General features: G+C 43.3%; 1 protein-coding gene across 7 annotated transcripts in view; it reads right to left on the bottom strand.

The window, feature by feature from the left end:
* Window positions 1-10,284, bottom strand: part of dpy19l3 (dpy-19 like C-mannosyltransferase 3) — a 67,673-nt gene extending 57,389 nt beyond the window's left edge. For 2 of the 7 annotated variants that reach the window (XM_069709862.1, XM_069709861.1), the window contains exons 1-3: window positions 9,630-9,726; window positions 9,375-9,504; window positions 7,823-7,950 (exon numbers count right to left, since the gene is read on the bottom strand). In XM_069709862.1, coding sequence (XP_069565963.1) covers window positions 7,823-7,950; window positions 9,375-9,504; window positions 9,630-9,713 — 342 coding nt within the window. In that variant the 5' untranslated portion in view covers window positions 9,714-9,726. The other 5 variants (XM_069709865.1, XM_069709864.1, XM_069709863.1 and 2 more) reach the window with 5 other exon arrangements.
* Between the last annotated feature and the right edge of the window lie 1,030 nt (window positions 10,285-11,314).

Here is an 11,314-nt window from a genome sequence, read left to right on the forward strand (position 1 = left end):
TTATCAGATATATCAGATAACTACATGCTCACTTCTATTGTGGCCATCCTGTAATTTAAGTCCCGAGCACTGTAATGAATATAGAAACCATAGAGAACGGGCTATTTATGAATTCAACTGCTTTGTTTGTGGCCTGACTTTACAATAACGAAGGGGCAGGAGCCCCTGCTGTGAACTGAGATCAGGCTGATGAGAAGTGAGAGAGCTTTTATTGGTATCAGAATACATGAATCCAGAACACCAGGCTGTTACTATGACGCACTGCTTGCCACAATGTGCTTAGTTTATCGAAGGTTGAAATTGAGACAGTTTCAATTATTCAAGTAATAACTCCTACCGTGAGCTGAGAGAACCACAGCAGATTCTCATGTATTGCGTTGACACACCAGGCCTGAGTCAGTGCCAGCAGCCCAGCCAGTAGCAGTCCTGCTGCCATGGAAACCCACGGTTGCCAAGGCCGCCGGTGTAGAATGCCTGAACTGGAACAAGTACGGGACAGTCCGAGCAAAGCAACCCCCCTCCCCTCCCCTCCTGTATGGCATTAGACCTCGCTGTCCCCGACATCATGTTACTGCTGCATCTCCCTTCAGCTGGTGCATCTTGTGAAAGCCCCAAATGATGCTCTGGCTGGCTCCGTTTAACTCTCTTACGAAGCTCCATTTCCTGGGAAAGCAGAGATCATCAATACATTCTTGGATCCTTTGATGAGCTGAATCCAGGTAGATAAACAGTATGCTCCAGGGTTAAGCTACAGAACTGATCCAAATCCATTACAGAAATAAATGTAAATGCGGTGTGTTTTTCATTTCTTGAAGTCGCTCCAAATAAATTAGCTTTTTAATCGCTTCAAGTTCCTTGCCAAAGGAAATATGCAAAAGCTTCCCTGCGAGGAAATGAGCGGCTTGTTTCCTTCCCAATCCTTCTTTTGAGTTTGCCCGAGGCAAAGCAAGCCTTGGCTTCTCACCAAGAACTCTGATGAGATGGCTAATCCTCAGTAAAAAAGAGAATAGGCCGAGTTAACAAGTTCACATATTGCTCATTACCCTGAAAGCAAGTTCACTTCTCAGAAGGCACCGACCGATCCTCTTCTCTCTGTTTCTCTCTGCTAGCATTTCCAGTTTATGGGTCTTCGAGTAACTCCCATCTCTGTGTTGGTGCTTGAAGAATCCAAGCGAGGGTCCATTCAGCGTTGGCCTTTGTCCGCCTTTCGTGCGTCTTTATGTCTTCGGAAGCCTAAATATAGACCGGCCTCTGCCCAATTTGAACACGACCAGAGACTTCGGAACAAAAATCAATCTTCTTCAATGGATCAGCCACTAAGTATGAAGAGAAAAGCAAACACGGCTGAGCCACAGTGAGTCTGCGAACAACAGGACAGGCTGTGGATAACTGGTGAAATCAGGGGGAGGGAAAGAAAAGAAGAGTTGACCACTTGTGACCTTTTGTCTATAAAACCACACATGCATACAGGGAAAGAGTAAGATGATGTGGGGGTGGGGAGCAGCGAGGGGAACATGTTGGAACATCATTCGGAAAATGTGGGGAACATTTGTCAGAGAGTTTTGTGGCTCTGGAAGCCGTGTCAAGCTGTGAGCACATGTCTGAAATAAACCCCGTTAGGCACCGGGCCGACGAGGACATGACCTCACACCTGATGAATTCAAGAGGCCAGATTAGGCCAGCTGTCTCACTGCCTAAATAAGAGGACTGGTGATAACAAGCATCGCAAGAGTGTGTGTGAAATAGCAAAGGAGCGAGAAGTACTTGATAAAAAAAAATTTTTTTTAAAAACCCTCCCGACCCTTTCACCGCAGGCTAAACCCAGTAGCACATTGTCTCCTCTACACATCGGGTGAGGAAACTTAATGCGACATTATCAAAACCAGCCCCCTTTCCTTTTTTGCACAGAATGCCAATGCTCTGATACCATCAGTCACATAAGGTAAACTGCAAAACACCAACATCGGGCAGGCAGGACGACCGAACTCATGAATTACTTTCCAGCGTGTTTCCGTCTTTTCCGTCCCACTTGACCTGAAGACAGGTTAAAAAGCATGCGCGTGTCCCAGACGGTGAGTGGAGGAGTGGAAGTGACAGAGACAGAGACAGTGCATCTCTGAGAGCAGGAAATTAAAACCGTCATCCGACTGGCTGAGGGAGCAACAGTAAGCAGTTCAAAGGGAGGTCAGAGAAAGCAACCTGAACAGCGTGTTCGCTTCACAGTTCATCATTTTCTTTGGCTTGGACAAGTGGACGTGTCTTTTGCTGGATAATGCAGCATTTACCCGGCCTAATATGAAGTATCCTTTTCCCTCCGTTTAGGTCCTGATTGCGATCATTTGAAATGGCCGCGAACATTTGGCTTACTCGTTGTAATTGTTTCCAAACATCTGTATAAAAACAGCTGGATGAAATTAACCGGAATTTAATATTTCCTCCACTGTTTCCATGTTGTTTCCTCCTGTTTGAGGTTTAACGTGATGTCATTGAGCCCCCTTCATCTTTTGTGGTTTAATGGCACGAGTGGAGAATAATATATAATAGTAATAATAATACTACAATAGTGGCATAAAATAAACAGGAAAAGACAAATCGTCTATATGGCGATTGTCAGCTGATATTACCTCATCATGACAGCCCCGCTGGGATTGTATTTTAGCGTAGTAAAGAACAAGACTTTTGGAAATTGTCCGGACGCATTTGAGGAATGTACACGACTAAAGTTAAAAGTATATCTGATCCTTTTTAACAGACGACTCAGTACAGATGTGGTCACTAACCTGTATTACACAACCTGGGAATCATAAAATAGTCATCTCATCAACATCTCAGTGCAGCCATGCTTGAGTAATGAGCCCAGTCAAATCCCTATTTTCTGCTCCTTTAGCTGTCTGAGAAAAAAGACAGAAATATGGCAATGAAAACAACAAGCTAAATGATGAGTTCAGCTGGGTTTTATTATTGGAGCCCTTTGTGTCGGCCCCCCCTTCTGAGTCAATGCAGTCCTCTTTGCAATGAATGAGGGAGCTGAGCCAATGTCTGTCTGAACACAGCCCGAGGGCCGTGTTCAGCCACACAGGAAATCAAAAGCATTGGACCTGTGTGAAAAGACAGCTGTCACTGAGTTCAACGTTCAGTTCGGAGGCGGCTACCGTTGCACTCGAATGGAGCACGATACAGTGACGCTGCCGGAGATGATCGGCGACGGAGGAACTTTCGCGATTAAGTATTCTGAGATACGTCGCTTAATCAACACCAGCACCGGTGTTGCACACATTTGTGTGACCACGGGAATGTGCGCATTTGCGATGTCACCATGAATCTGATACCTGAGCAGAGAGCGCACATCAAATTTAAATGTTTTGGTGAACATAAAGACGTCACGAGGAGCAAAATCCACCGAGTAGGAAAGAGAATACAAAAGCGTGTCTAACCCCGGTGCTAATGGCGATCAAACAATGTTACACGGAGTATTTATTCAAGAAAGTTATTGCTTTCCCCTGCTCCGTGCACATCTCGTTCCTGCTCGCGTGTTGAGCTGTTTTCCTTTTGTTTGGGCGTCTTGGTGCTGCTAGAGATCGTTACTAAAACAGTCTAAATGTGCCCGTGTGGCCCCGTGCTGTTTTCACATCCAACGAAGCATTCTCAGACGTAGCCTGTACTACGTGAACGTCGTCTTGGTCAGAGGCTTTGATGTCATTAACAGAAGGAAACAGTCACATGCATGCAGTGTGCGATGATGTCAGCCAGGAGCCCACTTAATGTGGGAAAATTTCGCAGAGATGTTTGCCAGACCTGTAAAGTGACCCGTATTTATTATGGATGAGAGCATCTGTCTACTTCATTACACAAGTACACGCACACGCACACACACACACACACACACAAACAGAAAATACAAGAAAAAAAAACAAAAACTGCACAGAACCACAAACTGTGTCCATTAAAATGCGGCTCATTTAAGTGTACATGCTGCTTTGTCTTCCTGTGACAATATCTCACAAATAAATTAAACTGCAGATTGTCTCGGTGTGGTCGAGATAAATTTCACAAAGCACCAGGCCGACAATGCAAATTACCAACAGATGAGATAAATTGATTGTTTTGTTTGATTCTTCCTTCTCTTCTCCGTCTCAGCTCCATACTGAAAAGAAAGTCCATTCTGTGATTAGAATAATGCCTCAAAATCTGAGCCAATATGTTCAGATGTACCTCAGCTCTCTTATTGTTGCTGGTTTTGATTTCCATCAATCCTTGTTACAGAAGACTCCCACCAAACTCTGAAACTAAAAGTTTCTAACAAATTTGTATAAATCTGATATCACTAATGACGCATCTACAGCCACGCTTTCGCTTCAATAAAACAGTTAGCTTAATTAGCTTTAAAGAAACTGAAACACTCCATCTGAATGAAGACAAAATATCTATGAATTGAAAGTGCATTTCTGATTAAATCGCATAAGCCCAAAGCTCCCAGACAGTTTTGTCCAGTGGCAATTCCAATGAAGCTTATTCAAACAAGATGGCTGACTCCTCAATGTTGACCTAAAAGCTAATATTGCATTGCTGACAAGGTAACTTGATGAAGGAGTGGGTTCGATTGCGATTGTTTTTGTCGTTCCTTTTTTCTTTCATCACCACCCATGTCACAAACCTTCAGAACCATTTTTATATGAAACAATATCCTACAGTGTTGCAGCATCATATGCAAAAAACACAATAAAACTACAACAAGCTACTTACATCCCTTCCCTCAATACATCCGCCACAACAAATGACAACTGTTACTTTCCCACAACTCGACTTAACTCCCCACTGCTTCTCGTACTTTGTACTTTTCTAGATTAAATATTCTACCGTAGATCGTATCGTTGTTTTCTACCGTAGATCGTATCGTTGTTTTCTACCGCAGATCGTATCGTTGTTTTCTACCGCAGATCGTATTGTTGTTTTCCACCGCAGATCGTATCGTTGTTTTCTACCGCAGATCGTATTGTTGTTTTCTACCGCAGATCGTATTGTTGTTTTCTACCGTATATCGTATTGTTGTTTTCTACCGCAGATCGTATTGTTGTTTTCTACCGCAGATCGTATCGTTGTTTTCTACCGCAGATCGTATCGTTGTTTTCTACCGTAGATCGTATCGTTGTTTTCTACTGCAGATCGTATTGTTGTTTTCTACCGTATATCGTATTGTTGTTTTCTACTGCAGATCGTATCGTTGTTTTCTACCGCAGATCGTACCCCTTCAGAATAGCCCGCTATAATAGACACAGCAAGAAACTACTGTGACATAATTTTAAACACATCTGGATCCTTCCATCAGCAACCAAACAGAGGAAGGTCTGCTCTTTCTTAACAAACCCATGTGGTTTCGAGAGTTGCCATTAAGCAGTTCAATAAAATTATTCTAATAAATATTCTCTCTGATCAATCAGTGGTCTGTATTGCTTTTTAATCACCTTTTAGTATCAGCTCAACTCCACAACGTTTGCCTGATGGAAAAACAAAACAGCTGAGTCCAGTTGGGTTGAGTTCAACTTCACCATGTGGTGGAAAAACAGCTTATTACCACTTCATTAAAAACAAAACAGAAAGAGCACACAGCAAGAACGTTAATTTACATTTTGCCCCAGTTTGAGGTCGAGAGAGAAATCTGTTCTGCTATGTCAACCAGCTCAAAACCTGAGATGTATATGTCAGTTCGAACCAGTGTATAGCTGAAGCTCCAGACGGGGTATTATAAAATGACATCACATTTGGCAAGGCACAACGTTCTGTTGCTGTACAACAGTGAACACTCTTAAAAAAGGACTGTAACAACCTGATGATTCAGGACTTAATGTGCTTCATTTAACAATCCTTTGCAGCGCACGGAAAAACAATCATCTCGTCTCAGGATGGAGTTTATGACGTGTTTTCAGGCCATTTTAGGCAGAAAGCTGGATGAGGGGAAGTGTGTGATCGGAACTTTTGTTGAAACTGTTTCCTCTTGAGATAAGCAGAAAATGCACTTGGAATTCTTTTGTTAAATGTTCAAACCGAGAGATTTTTCATCTGTAAATATCCACATCTGAAACGAGGGTGATAAATCTTGCGCATGGATGTCGAATCCTTAGACAACCTCCTTATAAAAGTGCCAGATACATCAATCCAGTCATCTTAACAAGAGCCTTATAAAAGATAAAAGGGCCCATGTGTTTTCAACATTCCCTGCTCGTCTTATGGTGCAATCATACAGCCGGTGAGTGTAGAGTTCTCATAGAGCAACCGAGGCACCTACACTTTTACAGAATGAAGCCTAATCAGTGGACAAATGGTCTGGCAACAGATCGTCTCATGATCATTCACCATAAGCATTTTTTTTTTTTTTTAACATAAACTAGTTGTAAATGTTTAAAACCCCAGCAAACAGCAAACAGCCACACTAGTAGACTTTATTGTGATAGACAGAGAAGTGCCGAAAACTCCCTTCAGGTACTTCAAGAAAAATAGGATTGCTGCTGAGATTCTATGCCGGCCTAAATTTAATGTTGCACAATGGCATCCATTTTAGTATTCTTTATTAGTATAACCTGGTACGCTTTCTCCTTTTTAACCACATTATAGAAAATTAACACCTTTACCACCCACAAAATACGCAGAATACCCTCTCTGGAGTCAGTGTTGGGTTTGTTGTTTCTGGGCTACTGTACCAACATGGCGGTGCAACATGGCAGTGCGCTCCGTGGAGGAGGTCCCACTCCCTACGGAGGTCTTAAAGGCTTAATCTGAGGTAATGAAGACAAAACCTTTCTTAGTTTTAGGAGATTAAAGACCAATGAAAACATAATTAGGAATATTAGGCTATATTTCCACCAACGGAGCCCCCTAAATCCTACACACTGAGCCTTCAATTTAAATATGGTTTGTCATCACTGAATTAGAAATACAGCTGGCACTATGATAAACCTTGGTGCTTAGTCATTCGGCTCTAGTATTTTATATTAGACCAAGAAAGCATTTTATTAAATGGTTTTCTGCACTGACTGTTCTGTTGGAAGACAGACAGGCTGACAGTCTTCATGCTTCAGGTCATGAGATTAATAATGGGACTTTTCGCTCAACCTGCTGTTTGTCTGTTTGTACCATTAGGACACTAACTGAAACAAGGCAGTCTACTCTTGCAGCCTGCTGTGCCACTGCTGTTGCTGCAGCAGGTGTTTACCCTGACATTTGACTTGAAGCAGTGGGACAAGCTACTAAAAACATTACATTTGTTGTCACCAAGTGTCCCGGTAAGGACTGTGCCATACCCTGTGCCATACCCAGATATAATCAAATCTATTAAAAGGAAGGTTTACCGGGACGTGTCACATGTCTTCCAAACATTTGATTGGTTCGTATTTGAACATAAATGAAATCAAACATCAAACAGACTGTATTGTTACAAAAAATGCACCTCTATAGACCCATTAGCCACATTGACAACATTTTCTGGAGGTTTATTGTTGCCTTTATTCAGATTGTGCAGCGTAGATTGACAGGAAATGTAGGGAAAGTGAGGAGGGGAATGACAGCAAAGGTCCGGCCGGCCAGGAGTCAAACCGGAGCGATACTGGATTGTTGGGGCCGACCATCTTTTTCTGTATTATGTTCTGTAAAAAAGTTTAAACTTCAGTGCAAATCAGCTAATTTATACAACAAGCCGACTAATCTGTAATAGACCAGAGGGATATTACACCCGGCCGACGTTTTAGCCCATGTGGTTCGCCAAGTGGGTCACTCTGAAAGCATTTTCAGAAGAAAAAAACACTTAAAAGGAAAAGTTTGTGGCGTTTACTTTGATGTTGGAGAACCACAGGTCGTTCTCATGTAGAGTAGCCACATAAATACAGCACAGCAGGCCAAGGCCAACAGAGACAGACCATCCAATGGATGTCCAGATTATAGCCCCCCACGACCAGTCACCTGCAAGTACATGGGCATTACATTTATTAACATTGCAATTGGAAAAACACAGCATGCCATGATTAATGTTTTCTATAAAAGCCTTTTGCAAAGAAGTCACATGGAGGTGCCACAAGTGTAAATATAAAGCTTACTACAGAGTGGCTGAGTTCCATTTAGCTGCTTCAGTTTCAGGATAACAACATTATCCATGTCGGCTCAAGGCCGGATTATGCTTGAACAGAACTAGTTTAGAAGACTGACTGTCCAACCATATCAGAAATATGTAGTGTGCACATGTTTCAAACAGTCGCACTGGAGGGAGCAATGAAAAGTCTTTACAGAGAGAGGACAGGATCAAAATCATTTTAACATGGTGATATATCAGCAGCGCATGATTTCAGCCACTCATAAGTGTTGTTTTTAGAAGTAGAAGGTAGATAGAAATATCTGTGAAGCAAATCAAACTTTGGCTGCGTCCTTACCTCTGCATGAAGCTGGAGTAAAACTACAGAAAGGGTTGGACTAAGGGCTAACTAACCCGATTTAAGAGAGGTGTGTATGTGTGTGTGTGTGGAGGGGGGGGGGGTTCCCAACAAGCAACCATCCAGTCACCTTTACTGTCTTACTGTTGGGGCTCACTGGGACACTTGAATATAACAGAGGTGGGTATAAGACAAGTGAAAAAAAATGTTAAAAAAAAAAAAACTACTGTTCCTTCATCTGTCTCTTACGTTAGTTCAGTAGATATTGGTCATTTCAATCATTTAAAATGTCATTCTGTGATATTAAGAAAAGGGCAGAGTTTCTGTTCATTATGACTGATCTCCTTCTGGGATGCAACAAATTCAATTCAATTCAATTCAATTCAATTCAATTCAATTCAATTCAATTTTATTTATATAGCGCCAAATCACAACAGGTTATTTCATGGCAGTTAACACATTCAAATTCTCACAGCAGAACTGTGCAACATTATACAGAGAAACCCAACAATTCAACAATTGCCACATAAACTAGGAGGGAAATAAAACTCCCTTTTAGCAGGAAGAAACCTCCGACAGAAGCAGGCTCAGAGGTGGGCGGAGCATCTGCCTCCACCAGTTGGGGTGAGAGGAGAGCAGAGAGAGAACAGGACAGCATAGAGATCCAAGCCGAGCAAACATAACGCAAGCACAACGTGCCCGCATACACACACAGTGCAGATTATAACCAGCACAGTCAATTATCAAAATGTCATTAAAACCACACCGAAAACTTGACATCCATGTCTGCACCCTGAGCAGGTGGGAGGTCTGGGACAGGTCCAGAACACTGATCCTGGAGCTGCACCAGGATCTCAGACACTGCAGCAGCCGGGGCAGGGTGCTGTCCAGCCATCCTTGCTCGCTGCAGGCTACCTATAAACCTATAAACTATCAAATCCACCTGGGAGGCTCACTCACCGTGCACGATCTTCTCTGAGTGGGGATCGGTGCAACAGTTGGACTGCTGGGACTGGAAGTCTGCTCCAAGAGGGGCCTCCTTCCCCTTGCTGCCCTTCCTCTGACGCAGGGCTGTCATGTTGACGAACTGCTACGAGACAGGGAGAGAGTGGGTCTCATTATTCACACAGATATGATTATTGCAAAGACACAACAACAACAACAACAACAACAACAACACACACACACACACAGGCAGACAGCGTGCGCACTAACGTTGCTGCGGTCTGAGCCAAAGCAAACACCGAGCTGCATGCACCACTGTTTGTTTCCCTTCACTGTCTGCAGCCTCTCATTCATACGCGGGGTGGACAGGCCTGCGTACCGCGGCGTTTCCTGGTTGCTGCAAGAACAACGTGAAGCATCAGATCCTCCGATCGATACCAGATCACCACATTAAAAGACGTTAATTGTACCGCAGCCGTTTCTACCGGGAGACATCACCAGCGTGTCCGGGTCAAATATCACGAGGGACGTTATAGTGATGCGGATAGTGAGCAACAGAAGACGATCAAGTAGGAGATGGTCGGTTTAGAGTCGCGCTGTGCAGCACGGACACACAACTGCCTTATTTTTAATGAATGTGCATTTTACGTAAAGGCGCGCTCCCGTTGTGGACGCCACACTTTGTTTCTGTCTTGACAGCAACAAAGACGAACACGGTTTGAGCCGACGGTACATCGATAAGCCTCACCCTCCTCTACAGCAGCGGCGGGTAGGACGGTCCGACTACCTCCCTCTCTCCCTCCTTCTCTACGGCTCTCTACCTCCCTCACTCTTTCATTTTGCTCTCCTTTTCTCCCCTCCCGTAGAAATTCATCGGTCAGCTTCGTGCCGCACTGGGTTTTAACCGAGAGACCACACCGGAACACGAGAGGGACGGCCTTCAAAATAAAAGCGCAGGACTATCTCCACGTGTTTTAGGTGGACATACCTTGAAAAATTGGATGGGTTAGAAATAATATCATAATATTAATATGGGCGAGAAAGGGTTTCTGAAAATATATCTACAGGCTTTACAACAGCAACACATTGTAAGACATGAACAACAATGGCTTTTATTCATAAAAACAAAAAAACAGCTTGTACACCATATATTACCAGGAGCAGGGCTCGAACAGCATTATCACCGGGTCAATTCCAGCTCTAGAAGCGGCCTCGAAGAACACTGGACTATCTTCTGCCTTGAAGAACATGTTGCCACTTTCACGGAGTTCACGCAGAGCTTCCAGTGACTCAATCTACAGTCTAGTTAACTCAACAGGTAAAAGGTTTGCATACACTACACATTACAGGAAGATATTTTACACTTACGTTTACTATCCAAACAATGTCTGTGTAAATTTTGGTTGCATTTGAATTCCTATTTATGGACGGTGGTGTTATAGGTTGCAGTGAGCCAAAGAGTTGTTACAATGCAGACCATTTCTTACTATAGTGAAAAGTGACCCAAAAGTCATTTTTGGGTCACTTTTTGGCCGCCACGCCACGGGCACACCGATCGACGAAAACAAATTATTTTGATAACTTTTAATTCCAAACATGTTAAGAGGGCACCAGCTAAATGTCAAGTCGGTCCAACAAAATCTGTAGGAGAAGTCCGTTAAAATACAACGTGTGAATCGCCAAAAATGGCGACTAAATAAAAAATGGTGGACTTCCTGTTGAGTTGATGAAATGGTGCGTTGGAACTTTTTCGTACATCTCGGTGTGATACACATGTCCACCGAATTTCTTGCATGTAGGTAAATGTAGCCACCGGGGCATCTGTTTAGGGGCGCTTAGCGAGCCATTTGGCCACGCCCACTCACAACTCCACTAAAATACAAAATCTTTCGCCGGGAGAGACACGTGTACCAACTTTCATGAGTTTTTGAATATGATAAAGCCTCCAAAAATGC

This window comes from Brachyistius frenatus, unplaced genomic scaffold (assembly GCF_029030835.1).
Source record: "Brachyistius frenatus isolate BFR_SWC_R1_liver_20210118 unplaced genomic scaffold, ASM2903083v1 Contig_86, whole genome shotgun sequence".
Taxonomy (NCBI): Eukaryota; Metazoa; Chordata; class Actinopteri; family Embiotocidae; genus Brachyistius; species Brachyistius frenatus.